The sequence below is a fragment of the Lissotriton helveticus genome, chromosome 11 (assembly GCF_964261635.1).
Source record: "Lissotriton helveticus chromosome 11, aLisHel1.1, whole genome shotgun sequence".
Taxonomy (NCBI): domain Eukaryota; kingdom Metazoa; phylum Chordata; class Amphibia; order Caudata; family Salamandridae; genus Lissotriton; species Lissotriton helveticus.
In genome coordinates this window covers 1,102,787,128-1,102,809,616 of record NC_136072.1, presented here as the reverse complement: position 1 = coordinate 1,102,809,616, position 22,489 = coordinate 1,102,787,128, and the positions used below count along the sequence as shown (strand labels likewise).

The following is a 22,489-nucleotide window of genomic DNA, read 5'->3' as shown; positions in this document are numbered from 1 at the left end:
ATACTATACTAATTTTCAACACTAATCCTTTATGGGTTCCGGAGTGGCGTGCTACTCGCCAGAAAAGCACTTCCACACCCATCAGGGGTAACAAGTGCTATAAGAATGCTAATCTTTCTTCCCCTTTTATCCCTCCGCTATCCTTCTCACTCCAAGTAACATACTAATATCCACCACTGAAATTACCTCATATTTCACTATATTAATTCACCACTAATCCTTTATAGGCTTCCTGAATAGCGTGCGTCAACAAGCAATAAATAAATACAAACCTTTGTCCTCCTCTATCCTTCTGCTATCATTCCATATCCAAATAACTGACTAACCTATCCACCACTTAAAATGTACTTGCATGTTTTACTATACTAATTCAACACTAATCCTCTATGGGTCCCGGAGTAGCATGCTACCCCCCGAAAAAGCGCTTCGCCGCCTCGTCCGGGGTAGTAAGCGCTATATAAATGCAATTACAATACAATGTGTGACTGCAGCATGTATATCGGGGGAACGTATAGCGTTGAGCCGAACGTGGAGCTCATGTAGCAGTGAAAAGTAAGAATAGTCGCGCACTCCCGGTGCTGTACCCTCCATGTGTCCACTAATCCCCATCTATTCTGCCATTCCTGTCTAGCCTTAGAGATCTTATGAATAGGTGCGCCCGGGAGGGGTGGATGAGACCTGTCCAGGGAAATATCAGGATTAGAATTAAAGTTCCCACCTAAAATCACAGTGCCAGTCAGATATGGCGCCACTCTCCTGGACAATTGGGGAAAAAGGCTGGTTGGTCAGTGTTGGGCGCATATATACTGCCCAATACCACAACCCTACCATTGAGCCGACCCGCAACCAACACATATCGTCCCTCTGGGTCTATCAATTTCTGCGTGGGCTGAAAAGTCAGCCCTGCCCAAACCCATATCAATGCCCAAAGGCAGAATAAGTAGCGTAGAAAACCTGATTCCTCCATCGGCGCTGCAAAGCAAGACCCTCGTACTGTGTGATGTGCGCCTCCTGAAGGAAGGCGATCTGAACCCCTCTGCGCACTAAGTACGCATGTATCTTATAACGGCGCACCATGGTGTGCATGCCCCTGACATTCCATGACATATATTTCAATTCAGGCAGCGAACCCATGATGGAGCTGTGTACGGTACCCTAATAACTGATCCAAAGGGACACGCCGAGGTCCCAGAAACATCACATTACTAATCAAGAAGAAACCCCAACTCTCCCCCCCCCCAACCCCCCCCCCCTCCCAGAACAGGTACTAAGACACTAGTCCCCATCCAAACGAACTATCCTGTCGGTATCCTCTAGTACCTACAGAGGATCAAAGTGGAAGGCGGCTGTGAGTCGATGTTATCGTGCAGCGTAATCAACAAACCATGCAAACAGAGCAGTGCCAAGTCTCAAACAACCCCCAATTGCCCTGCATCGCAGAACAATAACTTCACTGATATGGCTGCAAAAAAGTATGAGAGCCGCAGGAGAACTATCATCTAGACTATTCTATTGACGCCCAGCCCATACGCAACAGGGGCAGATGCATCCAAAAGCCCCAGGGATTGACGCATCGATGTTGGAGCCCTACCATGACTGCCATCAAGGAAATCCCTGTTGGCATGGTGTGTGTGTGTATATATATGTATATATGTATATGTATGTATATATATATATATGTATATGTGTATATGTATGTATATATGTATATATGTATATGTATATGTGTGTATATATGTATATATATATATATATATATATATATATATATATATATATATATATATATATATATATATATATATAATCAGAGTTTTATATAGCGCAAACTAGTACCGAATCAGTTATCAGAGCGCTTTACATAGCACCAGTTACGTTACATGAGGACACACTTTCATTTTAGGCACCGGGAGATAAAGTGATTTGCCCAGAATCACAGGGGGTTTTTGGCGTCGTTACCGAGACTCGAACCCAGATTCCGAGGTCGAGCGCCTTAGCCGTTAGGCCAACCCCTCTCCCCACCAAGGTATCGGAAGATCTCAAGGCTCCAGGGCAACCGTCCGGGCCACAGCCCCTTCATGTTGTCACGCTCTACTCCAGGGAAAGATGTATGACTTCCCCAATTCACTGTGAGGACGGTTACATCTTGGAAGAGTTCTAGCAGGAACATTAGCATCATTCCCTTCAATTTTGTTTTTATTGTCCAGTACTTGATGGATATTCCATCAGCTGATTATCAGGATAAAGACAGTGGAAGCATATCTGGAGGCCACTTTGATGTGTTGAACGTGACGTTTAAGCTAAATGATCAAGACATAGCATTGTTTCAACAATTCTCTATATGTGAGATGCAGATTCTGTCTGAGCCTGTGAGTGTGCCAGATGTGAAACTCCTGAGGTGACACTCTCATGCAGGTGTCACATTGTACTAGATTTTCAGTTTCAAGACTAGCACCAGCAAAATTGCCAGTAACATGACTGTTCCTTACATAGTGACGTAGAGAATAATACCCAAGCGGCATTACGTCAACAGGTAGGTGTTCCAGTATAAGTGAGTACCTTGTCAGTATTGTCATTGATACATTAGCTCAAATAAGATGTAGTGTAACAAGAAATAGGCCCTCTATAGGTCTATAGGTAGATATTGGATTTTGTATCTGATATTTTCTGTCTCTTGGTGAACAACCAAATAACATTATGGAGCAAGACAAATAAAGTAAGAGGAAAACCTCAAAATAAAGTATAATACAGATCTAAAATACTAAATTTTAAACTGGGATCAGGATGGAATACTTAACAATTTTGGTTTAGATTGCAGGTATTGACTGGTGGGAAGACTGGAAAAAAGTGCGTCGATCAAGGGTTTTTTAGTGTGACGTGGATATGTAAACTGGCTAGGAATTCAAACTGTTTCAGTACAGAGTTATTTGGGTATGATGAACTTACATTTGAAGAACATGTGAGATATGTTGCCTGTTTACGCTGCCTGTAAAATCTCCTGCTGACCGTCCTAGTTTATTAAGTTTGCTGGAGAATAGGGAACTATTTGGAGACGCCAGTTGCACACTTGGTCTAAGTGGAGAATGGTTAGTTCCAAATCCTTGAGAAAGGGTACATAAGTCCTCGTCTTTCCCTGCTTCTTTCATCTCAGAGTACTTTAATTGATTTTAGTGGATTTTGGTCTACCTACGGACTTACAAAATGTTTAAGTCCAAATGGTCCTGTGATTGCAGTATTTAGTAGTAACTTTGGTAAATCAGGCTCTCCTGGTTTCTTCACTAAAAAGGGCTATATTTTAATTATAGAAAGTCATTAAACTCTACCAAGCCCCACATTCTTGCCCACTGTGTGTCCTCAAGTTGTAGCCCAAGCTCCCTGTCCTAAGCTGCTCTAGAAGGGGGCAGAGCAGTCTGTCCCCCAACATGACCTTGTACAAGTGCGTGACCAGGTGTGGCCCTACTCCCATCTCCAGCAGAGCCCGGAAGGTGTTTGAAGTGGGTGAGACCACTGGAAATGAGGCCCATATAGCTCTAGTGATAGCCAAGAGGCTAGCATGTTGAAAGAAGAGTCCCAGTCCCAAATTAACACTATCTCGGGCAGCTTCAAAGGATATGAATTATTTGTTAGGGAACAGGTTCCCCTAGGCTTCACACTCACCTTCCCGCCTAGAGGACATATCCACTGAGTTTGTGGGTGTCCTTAATGCCAATAAGTCCAAGAACATAAACTCCCTGGCAAAGGGGGCCTTTTTCAAGATCAGTTTGACGGTACGTTCCCACAGCAGTGCTGTATGTTTAATGGAACATAGATCTCTCCCTTCCCACCCACCATTGGAATCTGAGGTAGTGTAACCAGTACTAGAGGTGTCATCATCAAATTCTTCTCCCAATTATCCCGCACTGTGAGCCAGTGTGATGCTAGGTAGCATTGCTCCACATTTGGGACTGCCAGTACCCCCTCAGTGAAAAGGTGGAGCAGAATATCCCTGGCAACCCGGGAGCGACCCCCCCCCCCGCGCCTCCCCCACCTCTCCACGCTCCCTTCCTATATTAGAGAGGAGAGGAGAGTGTCCAGTTGTCTAAAGACCAGCGGGGTGAGACTATCAAATGAATTTTGAATGCAATAAAGGCACTGCGCCATAAGGACTATTTTTGAAATATCAAGAGGGAATAAACCTCAAGTCGTTTAGGGTAGGCCCACAGGATATAGAGAACAATAATTTTTCTTAAAGGTAATGTCTCGGAGTGTTTGCCAGTGACAGGCTTCATCATTCTCATCCTCTGTGAATCGGAGTATGCCATGACCTCTTTTCTTGCATGAGAGCAATTCTTAAGGCAAGGGTGTGGGTCTATATGAGGTAATCTTTCAAATTTCTGCCTAGGTGTTACCCAAATCCGTATTCATTCATAGGTCTGTCTGGCAAGGTTGAAAACTGGGGAAAACGGCTAGTCGCAGTCACTATCACTTCTTGGTTCTTAAGTGTGATCAAATAGTTTCTGCCACGTACCCCAATCCAGTGGCTTTTGTCAAGGTACATGATCGCCCCTTGTCCTGTTAGGAAAGGGTGGCTGGGTATTTATTTAATTATTCATACCATGCCAAACATACATGGTACATTACTGTAATAACCTTTCTTGGAAGTGGGTCCACCTGAGGATAAGAAACCCCCATTTAGTCACAGCAGGGGACCATGAGTATTGGACCATACTCATGGTCTCCTTGCTGTGACTAAATTTGGATCTTAACCATGCATCAATATTGAGGGCCAATCCCCGTAGCTCCCAGCACCTGCACAAGGTCCTGCCAATCCACATAATCAGAGACGTTGGCAATATCTATTGAAACAATTGCAAGGTCGTCATCCCTACCGTCCACCTCGTGTATGAAGTCCATTAGCCTCCGCAGGTTCATGTCGGTATTACGACCAGGTATGAACCTGCATTGATCATCATGGACTAACTGACTGGTAATGACTGGGGACAACCGGAGAGCAAGGGCTTTACAAAGGATTTTGATATCTGTGTTAATCATGGACAAAGGTCTATAGGAGGAGGGGTCCGAATTGTCGGACTCTAGGTTGGGCATCATGAAAATGTAACGTTTCCTCATAGATTCTGGCAGGACCCAAGAACTACTAGCTTCTAGGTATACTAGCAGCAAGCACTGTGTAAAGTAAGGGGAGAAAGCCTGGTAGAACTCTGCAGGGAGGCCATCACTGATGGGTGCTTTTCCCCGGGACCGCTGCCACAGCACCGCTCAGGCTTCCCCTGAAGAGAGGTCTGCCTCTAAATCCATGATCGTCCCTTCATCCAATCAGGCTGTGGTACGAGATTCAGTAAAGCAGCAATGCGGTCCCGATCAGGAGGATGAGGGCTATGGTAGACTTTGTGAGTTTAAATGAATCGACTACACATTGTGTTTACACATCCCGTTCCCAGAGAATCTTTGAGGTGGAGTACAGGGGAGCGGGAAGTCCCCAACCTGATTATCCAAGCTAATAAGCGTCCAGAAGTATTGTCCTTCTTGTAAAGGAGCTGGCGTTATAATTTAGTCCCTCTTCAGACCTTGTGGTTACTGTGGAAAGCAGAGACTTCATTCTGAAGACCCTCATAAAAAGTGTATATATTGCCTGTATCCTGAACATCAAGTTAAGGATTGCAAGATATGTAGAACCCTCTCTCAGAAGACCTTGAAGGAAAGAGAAGGCCGTCTCCTTCTGTGGCTACAGAAGTTGAAGACTTCAGAGAACCCTGTCTCTGATGTGGAGAGTGTGGCTTCCATCAAAACTTCTTCATCTATGAAGAGAACAAGTGAAGACATCTCCTAAACTTAAAGTGATGAAGAAACATCACAAGGATCAACCTTCCACTTCAAAAGGGGTGAGTTCTCCCCCTCAGTCTTCCTGCACCTGTTACGCCCTCGAGATCCGACTCTCAGGCGTCTAAGACTCCATCTAAGCAGTTTTACCACAAAAACTGCTCATCTCGTCGACTACTTCATCATCGCTTCCTCCGTCGACGAGAGCTGCTGTCGTTGAGTCTACGTCGACGACTTCGGCATCATCATCCATGAAGAGGGCCATGATCCTGTCGTCAGCATCTTTGCCGTCGACGATTGTATCTGTGAAGGTGAGGCCTATCTCGTCGACTATACCTTTGACATCGACGCTTGCTTTGTCGTCGACGCTTGCTTTGTCGTCGACGGCATCCTCGTTGACGGCATCCTCGTTGACGGCATCCTCGTTGACGGCATCCTCGTTGACGGCATCCTCGTTGACTGCATCCTCGTTGACTGCAGCCTCGTTGACTGCAGCCTCGTTGACGGCAGCCTCGTTGACGGCAGCCTCGTTGACGGCAGCCTCGGTCGACGGTGGCTTAGTCTGCAATCTCGGCGGCGGCTCCATCGGTGGTGGCTCTGTCGACGGTGGCTTTAGTTCCACTGAAGTCTTTCTTTTCTTAATCGACGCCATTCGTCTTTAGAGGCTCTAATGCAGATTAAAACCCCTTCTCAGACTCCAGCAAAGTTATTTTCTTCAGATGATGAAGATTCTGATGATGATGATAGATTCAGGGTGGCTCGAAGTCCTTCAGAACTGCTCATAAAATGTCAGGACTCAGATGAGGAGGAAGACCTAGAAGAAGAAGATTATTCAATATGTGGAACGCAACCTGAGCCTGAACCTCTCGTGGCACAGATGCCTTTGACGCGTATCTCTAATCTACAGTATATGCCGGGTGATTATAATCGCCGTTTTCCGAGGTCAGTACAGCCCTCTCCAGCACCTCAACCACCTACTCAAGCCACTAAAGACCCTTTGGTGACACCTTCTGGGTCCACGGCCAGGACACAACAACAGACCCCTCACGTTTTACAGGAGGGCGATGATGATGATGATGAGGAGAGAGAAGAGGGTGAACTGGATGATAGATCCATACTTTCAGAATGGAACAACTACCAAATTTGGATGCCATCCCCCACTCCAGCTTCTCTAGATTCCCCGCCAGTAGACATTGGCAGTTTTCATGCGCTCATGGAAAGAGCAGCGAAAAGATTCCAACTTTCTATGACGATAACCGAAGAAGATTGCTTCTTATATGATAAAGAGGAGCCTCAAAAACAAGTGCGCACTATTCCCATCGATTTCATTTGGGAAGAAGGACTTAAAATCATGCAAAATCCTAATTCCATTCCAGCCATTCTACAGAGACGGAACAAAACATACAAGGCACCCGCAAATACACCTGCTTGTTTAATTTCTCAGACAACCATCATTACTCAGGCGGCACAGGCCGATCAAGAAATCCTTCCTCTCCAATATCCTCACCACCTGACCGTGAAGGTAGGCGCCTTGATGCTATAGGCAAGAAATTTTCAACAATTGCAGCAACAACAGTCCGTGCAAACAATTCAATGGCCATTCTTGCCAGGTACGGCCAGCAAATGTGGTCGGACATTTACGCTCTAGTTCAATTAATACCAGAATCTGCAAAGGCAGAGGCATTGAAAATTCTTCATGAGGGAGAAAAGATTTCTTCTGAGATGATTGACTGCTGCATCGACGTCTCTTCCACTGGTTTCCTCCTTTTGGCTGGGGCTGCGGTTCTCAGAAGACAGGACTGGCTAAAGGCCACGTCTTTTCGTCAAGAGGTACAAACCTAAATATTAGACATGCCTTATGATGGGGAATTGTTGTTTGGCTAACATATAAATGATGCCCTTCAGACAATAAAGAAAGACACCGACACGGCCCGTGCACTTGGAACTCTCCAATTTAAAAGGCAAACTTTTCGATGCGCAAGAGGTCGTGGGTCCTCTTCCTCCATTTGAGGTACTTCCAGTCAATATAAATAAGGGCAACAACGATATTCCTCCCAGAGTCAGCCATCGTACAGGCAGCAACACTCTTCATCCTACAGACAATACAGAGTAAATCCTCTTACAGAGGAAAGGACTCTTCCAAGAAAAAATGACTCCTCACAAACCATTTCTAGCCCCACCCGATAGTTCACGGGTTGGAGGTCAAATCTCTCACTTTTACTCAAAATAGTCACTAATTACTACAGATCAGTGGGCCTGGATATTGTACGCAGGGGTCATGCATTAGAGTTCCTAAAGATTCCTCCCAATTCTCCACCAAGAGGTCCACCTTCTGCCCATCTGAAGGAACTTTTAAACCAACTCACAATTCTAATAAGGAAAGGTGCGATCGAAGTGGTTCCAAAACTGCAAAGGGGCAGAGGTTTTTATTCTAGGTTCTTCCTCATACAGAAAAAGTTGGGAGAATGGCGTCCTATTCTGGATCTACGTGCCTTAAACAAATACATCAAAAAACAAAGTTTCACGTGTTGTCCCTTCAGGAGGTACTTCCTTTACTTTCTCAATGAGAATATATGACAACTTTGGATCTCCAGGATGCTTATTTTCATCTACCAATTCTACAAAGGCACAGAAAATTTCTCAGATTCAGAGTAGCCGGAAAGGACTTCCAATTCAAAGTTATTCCTTTCGGACTTCGTTCCGCTTCCCGTGTGTTCACCAAGGTCCTCGCACTGGTGGCAGCTTACCTTTGCCTGCAAGGAGTACAAATCTTTCCATACCTGGACGACTGCCTTTTAAAGGTACGGTCATTCGAGCAGGCTTCCAAACACACTCCAATCTGCAAGACCCTCTTTCAGTCCCTGGACCTCACATTCAACATGGAAAAGTCTAAATTTCTCCCTGCTCAAAACAGACTGTTCTTGGGAGCCACTCTAGACACTGAGCTAGCAAAAGCCTTTGTGTCGCAGGAAAGACGTCTGCGTCTTAATAACTTAGCAGCCTCCCTTCTATTAAGAGTCCGCTTCTGTCCGACAGTTGATATCTTTCGTAGGGATATTGTCCTCTTGCATCCCTCTTGTCGCTCACTGCCGGCTGAAAATTAGACCTATTCAGGTGGAGTTGGACAAACAATGGGCTCAAGTTTTAGGAACCTTAAACGATATAGTCGGAGTCACATCTCGAATGAAAAAAGGTCTTGTGGTGGACTCTCGAAAAAAATGTCTCTTCAGGTCGTCCGTTCCTGATGGACGCTCCAAGCTACACTCTCACAACAGATGCATCTCTAGAAGGCTGGGGTGCGCATCTTCAGGGATTAACAGTAAAAGGAAATTGGAACAGTCAGCAAAAGACATCAATCTACTAGAATTGATGCCCATTTATCTAGCTCTAAAAGCGTTCCGTTCCATCATACAAGGAGCATCAGTGTTGGTTCGAACGGACAACACAACGTGCATGCACTACATAAACAAACAATGAGGCACAATATCCATCCTACTGTCCCATCAGGCTGTGCAGATTTGGGATTGGGCGATTCAGCATCAGGTCGTCCTTTCAGCAGTGCATTTCCCGGGAGCGTCAAACAATCTTGCGGATTCTCTGAGCAGGTCTTCTACAACCAACCATGGGTGGGAGTTACATTAACCCATACTGGATCATATTTTTCAGATATCTGGTCGCCCAAACCTGGATCTATTCGCAACACATCTGAACCGCAGATGCCGGTCCTATGCAAGTTGGCTTCCCCAACCAGAGACCTGCGGAAATGCCTGTTTGATGAATTGGTCGACAATATATGCCTTTAGTTCCCAGAGTTCTTCAGAAAATGAGGAAAGAAGCCGGTCACATTATTCTGATGGCTCCCAGATGGCCGAGACAAGTACGATTCACGGAACTCCTGCTCCTGTCACAGTGCGACCCGATCATTCTTCTCCCTCTTCCGAATCTTCTAACCATGGATCAGGGCCAAGTTTGCCATCCCGATCCAGCATCTCTACGCTTAGCGGCTTGGAACCTGAGCACTATGAATTTCTGAATTTGAACATTCCTGCGGATTGTAGGGAGGTCCTGGCAAAGGCAAGAGCACCTTCAGCTGTGAAGACATACAAACTCAAATGGAAAAGATTCTGTCTATGATGCAATGGTGCGCCAGGTCCATCCTATACATTCCACGCCAGAGCAACTTTTGCCTTTCTTTTTACACTTGGCAAAGTCGGGAATCTCATTTGCTACCTTAAAGGTTTTTCTAGCAGCAATCTCACGATTCCATCAAGATGGCTCTAATTCTCCTTACTCTTTCAGAGTCATTCAACAATTTTTTAAAGGTCTTTTTCGGATGTTCCCACCAATCCGCCGACCACCTCCTCCTTGGCATTTAAACATTGTCTTGGCACAACTGAGACACCCATTTGAGCCAATCCATACAGCTGATCTTAAATATGTTACCTGGAAAATTTCTCTACTTCTGGCTCTCACTTCCTCACATTGAGTCAGTGACATTCAGGCGTTTACTGCTAAACCGCCTATTCTTTAGTTTACTAAGGACTCAGTCTTGCTCCGCACCAATCCAGCATTCATTCCTAAAGTGCCGTCGGACTTCAACCTCAATGAACCAGTTGTTTTAAAGACATTCTTTCCTAATCCCCAGACACCAGCGCAGAGAGCACTTCATTATTTGGATATTTAAGAGGTGCCTAAAATTCTACCTTCAAAAGACGGCTACTATATGTAAATCTGACCAGCTTTTTGTGGCCTATGGGCGAATGCGGAAAGGACATCCAGTCACCAAACAAACAATTGCACGCTGGATATCTACTGCAATTACCTTTTGCCATCAGCAAGCGGGAAAACCTCTTAATGCATCTGTCAGAGCGCATTCTACTAGAAAAGTTTCCTCGTCTACAGCGCTGTTTGCTGGTGTGCCTCTTAATCACATTTGCAGAGCTGCAACATGGTCCAGCAGGCACACCTTTACGAGGCATTACTGTCTGTGCTGCGTACAACGCGGACTCAGCCGTGGGCCAAGCAGTCCTACGAAATCTCTTTAAATAAGGTGAACCTCTGTTGCTTCCCTCTTCCTGCATACGAGGTACTTTCTTTTTCTTTAGTATATACTTCAGTCTTTGTACTATGTGTGGTTATGGTTATCATTATTATTATTATTATTATTATTATTATTATTATTATTATTATTATCATTAAGTGGAATAAGTACCTTGTATTATTCTAACAATACTGCTCACTACTCTTATTCAAGCATGTGAATCTATGAAAGACACCCCAATACTGGAGAAGAACAAAAGTTACTTACCTGTAAACTGTGGTTCTCCAGTATTGGTGTCTTTCATAGTCGCATGCGACCCAGCCTCCTCCCCTAGAGGTTCTCTCTCTTTCTTTTGGCTCTATATTACTCTGATACGAAAATCTGAGGGCCTGAGCCTCTGAGGAGAACATTCTAAGAGGGTGCTGACGCCTGATTGGCCGGAATTTGGACCAAAACAAAATGACTAAGATATATCATAGAAGTGATATGTTGTCTATCTAGGAAAAACTCTATGGTTTTGCTTTCTCTATGTATATATGGTTGTGTTATGGCTACATTGCTATATTATTTACCGTGGGACTCCCACTTCGACGACGGGGAATATTCAAGCATGTGAATCTATGAAAGACACCAATACTGGAGAACCACAGTTTACAGGTAAGTAACTGTTGTTCTTCTCTTGTGCTGCTTGATTTATTAATATTTATTTTACTTCCCAGGTGAATGGACAGACTATTCCAATAATTTCGTTTTTTTTTCTATGTACGTAAGATAAACGCATATCCATTTACATTTTGTAGTCAATATTTCATTAGAGTGGTATTTAAGGGGCATGCGCGTGTTCCTTTTTTTAATATGTAGAGCATTACTCTGTTCCTTCTCCTGCCCTAGCATTCTCATTCTTTACAAAACATGGAATTGACGCTCAGGGTGATAAAATGTCTTGCCGAGTATCATGTTTTAGCCAAGTTCGAAAGCCTAATTTAACACTGTAGCACCTAAGTCAACACTTCATCGCCAAACCCCAGGTCCTTCAACACATGTTCACCGTATGGAAGGAAATATTTATTTATTTATTTATTTTTTTTTTTTTAAAAACCTTTATTGTGCATGAAAAAAGGACAAATACGGGCCCACAACCATCAGGCCGGCAACGATACTTTGAGCACAAGAGCAAGCAATACAGATTCTCAGCGGCACCAGGATGGATAGCAACAATCAAGTAATAACACTCTAAATGATTACGCGTCGCCGGGCAAACAGGAGCAGTGAAGGTTAGTTTTAAAAGTTTTTTTTTTTTGACGTATAAAATATAAACAGTGAAGAATAGAGACCAAGGAGTACTGAGTCCGTACCGTTACTTCACAGCATGAGCAGGCAACAGCATCGTATGAAATCAACTGTATCAGCTAGCAGCTCAGGCAACATGGCGGATCAAAGCAAAACAACAGGATCGTAAACTGGCAAGTACACGCCATGCACAGCGCCACCCACTCCCCACTAACCCTCATCTCGGACCCAGGACAGAAATAGGTGAAGAAAAGCGCAGGAAATAGAAAAAAGAAGGCCCATAGAAACGAACTGTGTAAATTAAACCCCCCCCCCACCCTACATCAATGCGGAGGCTACGGCCTACCCCCCCCCCCGGCAGTGTGTCTGTCGCCCACTAAAGAACCCGAAATATAGGCAAAGAAAAAAAAAAGGAGGAATAGAAAAAGAATTCCCTAAAACTCGAGGAGGGCCAAATTTTAAATCCCCGGCCATTAAATACTCTCCACCCTACCCACAATACCAAAATCAGAGCTTCCATGCACAGAATGAAATAGGGAGAGACATCTTAAATCGCTGCAGCACGCGTCGAGGAAGCGTCCCATCTCGGGCCCCCACCCGTCCCTCAATCACAGTTCACATGAAGAAGATCACTCCTAACCCTGGCCAGATTTCAAGCGTCCCCCTAAACATGGCTCCGGGAAAGAAACTGCCCCAGATGGAACAAAGGGGTAAGATGGCCGCCCTCGGCAAGAAGAAGGTCCCCATGCACAAAATGAACACCTCCAGTTACAAACAATGGCATCAATCCAGAAGAGTGCCGCTCCCAGGTCCGCCCGATGTAGCATAGAACAACGATTGAAAGCCACATCATGCCTAGCGTGTACAGTGGAGGAACATAGTTGCATCGCCAGCGGAGCCATGAACGAGGATAAGGGTTCATTGTCCGACAATGAGAGCTGAGGCAGAATAGGAAACAGTGTAGCTTCCGCGACATGAGCTGGCGGCAGTCCTGCAGAGAATTCAGTCCCAGAATGTTGCTTCAATTGACAGTCACGCGGCAACAATGTTCCCGTTGCGATGCCGGGAGGGGCCCGGTCTATGCTGCCAGAGGGGACAGCTGACGATACACTCTCCGAACCGAGAGCGGCTGCATCCAGTTTCGCGCCGAGTGCGCGGTAACTCTCATGCCAGTCTGCCCTTAAATCGGCTAGCGCTGTAAGAATAGAGGCATGGGTGAATATAGGCGGGCGATCCAATGAATCTTTAGTGCGAAGCACAACAAAGTATTCCGTACGCCACCCGAGGCCATGGAGGGCGACCCCTTCAGGGGCCGAGATGGAGCCCATCAGTGCTGCGGAGGAGACGACCGCCATATTGAGCCCAACAAGGGGGTCACCGATCACATGAGTGAATTCCACGCTAGGCAGCGGGGGTGTGATCGCACAATAAATCCTGGGCTCCGCTATGTGCATGCAGTAAACCACACAAGTCCCGTCGTGGAGACCCAACCAGGCATTAAAGCAAAGGCGAGCTGCAGCGTCCAGCGTCCCAACAAAGAACAGAATAGCGCGGCTCACCTCAACGCCGCTCTGAGAGGGAGTAGCGATGGAGACCCACAGTCGGTCGATTCACGCTTCCCCAGGAGAGAGCAGAGCGGGCGTCGTAACAGGCGATGGATCGTGGCGGGGAACAGCAGTCACACCACCCGGCGGTAGGGTCCAAGGAGTTCCGGCCGTCTCCGGCTGTGCACATCGATCCGGGGCACTGATCCAGGGCTCGGCATCGGTCATCGGGTGAACACGCCAGTACAACCATCAATCGGGCAGGTAGGGACACCGGAGAAACGCCCCCGGCAACAGCGCGCTTCCCTCGTCCTTTCGCGGCAGCGCTGTAACAGGATAGAAATCAGGATAGGGTCGCTAAAGGCACAGGCTCGGGGAGCCGGGCGATTACACGTCCGTCTCCGCCGCCATCTTGGCTCCTCCCCTGGAAGGAAATATTAATTTAAAATTTATTTTTTTTCCAGCTTGTAGACTCGATCCCGTCGCCCCCCTACAAAAAAAAATCAAATAGCCAATGCGCTTGTTTATACATGGCGGGATGGCTCAGTGATGTGGACTTTAGCTGATAAACAAGGAGTGCAAACACTTCAAGACCTGATCCGTATTCATTCCTTCCGACGTAGATAAAACGGAGTGCTTTTACATTTGCTATGTAACACCTGTGATTTGAAAATGCTTAGAAACTGCAGGAGCGCTTTATGAAGCGCTATAGAAAAAGGCATATTACTATATTATACCTGTTCAATTTATATTGCTGGCTATAATCTTATTTCGTTCTCAGTCACTTTTCAGAGGAAAGTTTTTCCAGTTTTGTTCATTCATGCCGGATTGCTGTCGGTGTTTACTAAGGTAGAGCCCAGGAGCAGCTTTGCCACTGTCCCATTGTCCTTACGCCCTGAGGAGGGTCGTGTGCGAGTGGACACCTCCCACCCTGGTACTATGCTAGCAATAATGTGACCAGAGAAAGAAATTTAATAAAAAAATACATGTATTTTTCTGTGTTTAGCTCTCGATACATACCTTGTGCTTGATCCTATCTGGACATAACACAAATATCAGCCAACATTCATGTATAACCAGATAAATAAGTATGAGTGATGGTTGCAACCAGGTATATCCTTTTTCCTGTGACAAATTGTACCAACTGAATGAGGCACCAGTTAGCAAATGTACTTTGATTGTATTACAATGTATTAATTTTCATCGATTCTTATATCTATAGTAAAAGTATTTTTCTAAAAAAAACTATCTTTTATATTAAAAAATTAACAAATAAAATATAATCATGTGTTTTTTAATACATTTCTGTCTCTCATAGATCCACCTTGTATTCGTTTCCTACATGCTTATTTTCAAATTGTTACCCTGATGTAGGAAACTCATTCCAAGGGTACCCCCTTTTTCCACACATAGACACCTCCCATCCTGGGTCAGGCAGAGATGCTAATCTCCAAGGCAGGCATTCCATCTTGTGACTCAATAACAGAAGCCGCCGAAGCTGACAGCGAAATTAAGTATTGATCCTCTGGTGTGCTAGAAATGAATAACTATGGTGGGCTAGAAAGTTAAATTCAGGATAAATCCATTAATCAACTTTCTTTGCACTTCAAAAAGAAAAAACAACTGGTAATGAGATGCACAACCGCTAAATGGAATTGACGCTCCATTTCTTGCTGGGTCTAAAATGTGTCCAAATCGTGACTGCATCGAATGACCTACAACTTTTCTCCGCTCAGTGACATCTGTTCCTCCCCAAGTTAAAGTTTTACTTTTGTTAATGTCTAAGCCATTTTTTTAGGTCTCGCCTGGCGTTGTACCAATGGGATAGAGGGAGCTAGATGGAGCGGGAGCTGGATGGAGCGGGGGGGTCCCGGAAGGGTGGGCAAGGACAGACCCTGTCAGAGGAGCCCAAGTGAAAAGCTACCAACACCACAACACTACCAACACAAACTACCAACGCAACTACATCCATATGCCTCATACTACTCGCCAACCTTCTAGCACACACTGCTCTTCTCCTCAACACTCTGTCCTTCAGCATCACACTACTCTTCTCCTCCTTCTCTACAATCTCCCTCACACTGCTCTTCAACACCAGTCTACTTCCTTGTTCCTAATACTAAGCAAATAATCTTACCATCCTGCTACCTCGCACAACGCTTCTACTTCTCACCCTCCTTTCATATCCCTCCTACTACTCTTCTACTCCTCTTTCCTAACTTGTCTCATACTGCTCTCCACACTTTCCTTCCTTCAAAATCACGCTAATATCTTCCACGCTTTCCTAATTCTCCCTCATACTACTCTCCCCACTCCCCCTTCTTCTGCCTCATGCTACTCTCCTCACTATACTTCATTAACCTTCATCTATTCTTCTACTCACTTTCCGTCCCAAATCTTAATCGCTGCTCTTCTCCTTCTAACGCTATGTGTTAAACTACTACACACATAACAATTCCAAATCAACCAACATAAAGGCACAACATATCACATACAAACACTCAATAAGACATAGCTAAAATACTACACCATTAGTAAAGCAAATAGCTTTAACTTCAAGGCGAGACCTATTGCATTTTCAATTCTTGTTCTAGCAGTTTTTAAATCATTGGATTAGTGCAGTGCCATTCAGGCAGAGCCGTGCCCATGGTTTCATTCTTTCTATTTTTGCATAATTTATACGCATCTCTTGGCTTGAAAAGACATATTGTTTTTGTGTTTGTGTGTGTGTGTGTATTTGGGTATATGTATATATAGTTCATAATATTAGCAGTGCTCTAACATAGAACAAAGAAAAGGGGGTAGGAGTATTAACCCCCACAAGAAACTCTGTTTTACAAAAAGGGGGGGAGGGGAGGGACGGTGTTTGGAAAGAAGCGTAGGTATAGTTAGGATTTTATTTCCATAGGGAATGCCTTTGTTGGTTTGCTAATAACTTTGGTGCTGCTCGATTTATCTTTACGAAAATTAAAACATTTTTTTTTTTGTCTACTTTGTGCATGGAAAGTTTCGGGGTGATCCATCATGCAGAGGCCGAGAAAAAAGGGGCGGGGGGCCCAAAACAAAAAATCCCTATGCAATTTCCATACGTTTTTTACCGCAAAAACTACTGAACGGAATTTCACCAAATTTGTCAGAAAGCGACTTCTTGATCCAGAAAGGGCGCCTTTTGTGGTTTGGTGTAAATCCTTTCAGTAGTTTTTGAGGAGTTAAGGTTCAGAATTTATAGATATCTGGACAGTTGGTTGCCTGATGTGCTATGATTGGCCAATTTAAATGGGACTAGGTAATCCAGATTGCTTGTTTGGGGACAGCCTAAACTATGCTTTGGCAGCCATTACAAGACTCCTGGACTTGATCCCTATGTCCTGAAAATGAATAAAAAAAATTAAGTTGGGAAGAGTAAGCACACCCCGACTCCAAAGAGAATGTGGGTGTACCAAAGGTACCAATCCTCCCGTTATTGTCTGACCACAACATGTTGTGGCAGCCATTACTGGACCTTAGGACATGGTCCCTATTGAAATGCTTTGTAGTGATTGGCAGGTTTTGAGGGTCACAAAAAGGAGCCCATATAAAGGGTGATAACAGATTTTAGTTATAATATAAATCAATTGTTGGTGGTATCATACTAATTTTAGGATTTGTGGTGTGTTCTAAAGTGATTTTACCCTGTGAAAAATGCTGACCCTCTGGTGAGATTTCATGAACCATAGTTAAGTGAAAACAGTTTTCTCATGATTTTCTCATAGGTTATAGAAAGTGCACTAGAAGCTAAAATGAAAGCAAATTTTCTGTACATTCACATTATCTTTCTCAGCCATGTGAGAATGAAGTCTGATATTCTGAGTAAAACTTGTACTTCCAACCCTCTGTTCTACTGCAGCCTCCCAGTGTGTTCTAAAGAACTAGACTGCTAACAGTTTCTTATGACAAAAGTGTGGCAGTCCTGAAACCATCTTGATTTAATCAATTAAGTAACACTTAAAGTATTTGTTACTTAAGAAAAATGAGGGGGTTCATTTGTTAATAGAAATTATGCTTAGTTTTGTAGAAAGCAAAATTAAGACTCACTTTAAATGAGTTTGCAGATATCCTCCTCTATTTCTTGAAAACATTCTGACATGCAGTGTCAAACTTGTACTTTCAACACCAGCAGCGGATTGGCAGTTAACTTCCTGGCACTCACTACAGCTTTACCACAGTGTTCTAATGTGCAACTAGAGTGCTAACATTCTGAACTTATGAGAAAGGTGTGGCACATCTGAACGCCATCCTAATGGAATCGAAGTGGAAAACTGAAAGCATTTTCAACGGAGGATACTGCAGAAAGGAAGAAATTAGGGAGCTTCATAACAAACAAGTCTTCCAAGATGCCCACCAAAGATAAAAAAGACAAAATGTAGGCCCAATCATAGCCCAATGTTAGAGGTGGACAAACGCTTACGTTTTATTTTACAGCTTTATGACCTGACTGTATTGGAGTGCTTTAAATGCGCATCAGGTACATTACACAAGGACACGTTCATTTTGGTTAGAGCCACTGGGAGATTAAGTGATTTGCCCAGAATCACATGATGTTGAGCAGAGACTTAAACCTGGTTCTACGGTTCCAAAATCGACAGCTCTTGCTATAATGCCACATCTTTCCCTTAAGTGCAACAGATAATCAAGATATCAACTGGATAAAAAAAATTACAAATAGCTAAATATTTAAAGTGCTGCGTTTTATTTGAGAATGTGTCCTCATTCTAGGTTTTTTAGAGCACTAGCCATAATTTTATGGGAAAAAGACACCCTCATTTCTATAATTTCTGAAGGAAATGCTTTAGGTTTTACAGTTTTGATTCCATCAAGATGATTTCAGTTGTACCACACTTTTATTATAAATACAGAATGTTAGTGATCTAGTTGTTCATTATAACTCTTACTAACTTCAAATGTTGGCATGTATGGTACAACGGACCATGGAGGGAAGGAGTGTGATAGGGACATTTGCTCAGACAATAGAGTGTGGGGCACCAAACTGACCTTACTGGGGCAGGTGCCAGGGGTAGTGGTAGTACAATACATCACACAGGGCAAGCTGGAGAGCAGTGCAGCACAACGGGCCATGGAAAGCAAAAGGCGAGGGGACAGGGACATGCAGCCGGACAGCAGCGCAGCGGGGAAAGGGGCAAGTGCAGCAAGCAGACCATACAGGGCAGACAGGAGGGTCAGTTACAGCACAGTGGACCATGGAGGGCAGGAGGGAGGGGACATAGCCGCGGACTCAGACAGAGAAGTGCAGGAGGGGGCAGGGACAAGAATCTAAAAGCAAAGGGCAGGCAGAAGGGACAGTGACAGCACTACAGACCATACAGAGCAGGTTTTATGGCGAGTGGCATCACAGGGGACCCTGGAGGGTAGGAGGAAGGGGGAGTGGCAACAGAATGGACAATGGAGGGCAGGAGGTAGAGGGTAGGGGTATGGACTCTGACAACAGAGGGTGGGGGTAGGTGACCGGTCTGCAAACATGACCACACAGGGCAGGCGGGCTGGGCAATGTCTGCATAAAGGGCCTCGCTGGACAGGCGATCACAGAGGGCTGAAGGGAGAGTTCATGTACTCGCACATGCTAAATGGAGAGCAGGAGGGATTGGGACAGAGACTGCAATCTGACCATGCTAGGAGGTGAGGAGGGAAGTGTAGTGCAACGGAACATGGTGGGCAGAAGCGAGGGGCTGGGGCAAGCACCCACATCGGAGGGTGGGCGAAGAAGGTAAGGGGCAGCAAGCTAACCACAGAGGCTAAACAGAAGGGTAGTGACAGGAACATAGACTTTAGCAGTAGAGTGCAGAAGTAGTGAGAAGGGACAACAAGCTAACTGACCATGGAGGGCAGTGGCAGCTTTTTGGGCCATGTAGGACAGGAGGGAGAGGGCAGGGGTTTAGACACATCCAGCAGAGGACAGGGAGGAGGTGGGTAGGGGCAGCAATCTAACCATGCAGGTCAGCCAGGAAGGGCACTGGCAGAACAATAGCCACAAAGGGCTGGTGTTAGGGGGAAGGGGTAATGACTTAGACTGTGGCGGGCAAGTAGGAGGGGGCAGGGGTAGTAGAACGGACAATGAAAGTCCAGGTCCTTCATCCAACTCTCCTCACCCCCCCATCCTCCATTGCGCGTGGCGATGGACATTTTTTTTAAATACCTAAAAATTCCCCAAAAAACCCCACAGATTAAAGTGAAGATATAATTATCTGTGGCGGGCAAGTAGGAGGGGGCAGGGGTAGTAGAACGGACAATGAAAGTCCAGGTCCTTCATCCAACTCTCCTCACCCCCCCCATCCTCCATTGCGCGTGGCGATGGACATTTTTTTTAAATACCTAAAAATTCCCCAAAAAACCCCACAGATTAAAGTGAAGATATAATTAAGTGAAAATATCACTTAAAACGGATCATGTGTGCCCTAAAAAACACTAATGTGCGCCCTCTCCGTGCACTGCTTTAACCATCGCATATTAAAGTGCTCATGGACCATCAGACCATTAATCTCGGCCCGTACCGTTCGCGACCATGGAACTGACCAAGGGGGGTACCTCAGGGCTCCGGTCTGAGCCCTACTCTGTTTAATATCTATGTTGCTCCCTTGGCCAATCTCCTCAGGACTTGTGGTTTCATTCCCATTTCATACGCCGAAGATACGAACCTCCTATTTCCTTTCAGAAAATTCACCCCATCAGTTCAGTCGGCTTTCTCCTCTGGTATGAGGGCTATTTCTAATTGGAATAGATGTAATTTTCTCCAATTTAACGTCGGGAAGACTGAGATTATGCTTTTCGGTGAGACCCCCTTGCTGTGGACTCCCGAATGGTGGCTGGTGGACATTGGTGCTTCCCCTGCCCCCAAGTCTCAGGTTAAGAACCTGGGCATCTGCTTGGACCAGGCCCTTACTTTGAAGGAGCATGTTGCTCAGACAGCTGGCTCCTGCTTTCATATGCTTGGTCTTTTACGCCAAGTTTTTCCTCTGCCTCCTGATTCCACTCGAAAACCCTGATTCAGGCCCTTATACTCAGTCGTCTGGACTATTGCAATGCCCTCCTGGTCTCAGCCTTTGAGTCCTCGTTATGTAGAATGCAGGTGGTTCAAAACACCGCGGCGCGCCTGGTCCTGAATGCCGAACACCCCCACCCCTCCCGACCGCTTCCCTCCCTCTCCTCGATCAGCTCCATTGGCTCCCAGTGCGTAAGCGGGTAAAGTTTAAAGTCAGCTGCACTGTCCTCAAAGCCTTATGCAACATTGGTCCTTATCTTGCTGAGAAATTCACGATCTACGCCCCTTCCATGACCCTCCGTTCAGGAACCAAATCTCTTCTTGTGGTCCCACGAGTCAGGAAAGCTAGGCTGGGTGGAAAGGTATTTTCCTACCTGGGCCCTCTCTACTGGAATCAGCTCCCTACTCACCTGAGACATTGTCCTGATCATTTCTAATTTAGGAAGCTCCTTAAGAACATCCTATTCTGATTCCCTCATCAGCTTTTCCTGCAGCCATGTTAGCGCAGAGATACCCCTTCGGGGGTCGATTCAGGTGCTATATAAATAAACAAATCTATAAAATGGCATATTCATTGACTACATTTATAAAATCCCTAATCAGAAATGCATCATTAGTGATGATAATGTAGATGGTAAGGGCACAAGTTAGTTACTTGAGATAACCATAACTGTTGAATTTTAGAGGTTTTGTACGTTTCAAATGAAATGTTTTAAGTCAAATCTAACTATAACTTCCCATTAACCTTTGTTTTTTCCAGTGAATTTCTAGGTTTTATTATAAAATGTAACGTTAGTTTCCCTCACAATTCCTCATTCACTCACTGTTGCTCTGTCTTTCTCACACTCAAGACTTTCTCTTAATTTGTATACTTTGATGGAAGTTATATTATTCAATTGAAATAAAGGACAAATTAGTTTTTGAATAATCCTATTTGAAATTGTTCAGACCTTTTATACATACAGAAATGTATGTATTAAAAACGTGTGTGTATATATATCTATGTATACTTGAAGTTGCAATGTAAAGTTATTCCCGATGTAGTGACTGTGCTTTAATTACTCCTGATGTACTTACCTGCGATGTAAGGACCGATCAACATTTTCACTTGTGATCAGATGAAAGCTCATATCTTCTTTGCTGCTGTGTGGCTTACCTATTTAGTGTAGTTTTTTAGCCCCTCGCCCTCGCCCTTTTAGTGCGGTCTGAACAGCACCAAAATGAAAATACAATTGTTGTTTCTTTGTAGATTTCTCAACATCATATACATCTATAGAAAAAGGGTTGTCAGATTTTTTTAAATTGAAGCGAACATATACTATCTTGACAACCTGTACTGACAGTAGGAAAGTGAATCTGCCGAAGATTGCCTGGCTGGAAAAAAATTCGTGCTTCCTTGTTGAATACTCATAGCGTTGCCTCAATTGCTTCTTTTTATTTTTTCAGGAGGAGTACCTTTCTCTTGTGGCCAGGTTGATCATCCACTTCCGTGATATACGTAAGTATATCTAGTATTGTTTAGATTGAGAATATGTTGGTTCTTAATGTTTTGCTTTTCATTGAAAGGTGCTCATTTCTAAATCATTTACTGTTTGTTATTCAAACCAAGAAATTTGGTATTTTGTAATGTCAGCTATGAGCAGATTTTCTTTTTTTTGATTACCATTCTTTATTCTGAACTTAATTCGGGTAGTTTATACGTGAATTGCTATCAGCCGAAAAATAAATGTCAAATAGGCTAGTCACTGAGAAGTTGGTCTTCCT

General features: G+C 44.6%; 1 protein-coding gene across 2 annotated transcripts in view; it reads left to right on the top strand.

Annotated features, from left to right (window-relative positions):
- Nucleotides 1–22,489, top strand: part of MED15 (mediator complex subunit 15) — an 800,982-nt gene that overhangs the window by 105,524 nt on the left and 672,969 nt on the right. For both annotated transcript variants that reach the window (XM_078667783.1, XM_078667782.1), the window contains exon 3: nucleotides 22,172–22,223. In XM_078667783.1, coding sequence (XP_078523909.1) covers nucleotides 22,172–22,223 — 52 coding nt within the window. The remainder of the gene's footprint in view (nucleotides 1–22,171; nucleotides 22,224–22,489) is intronic.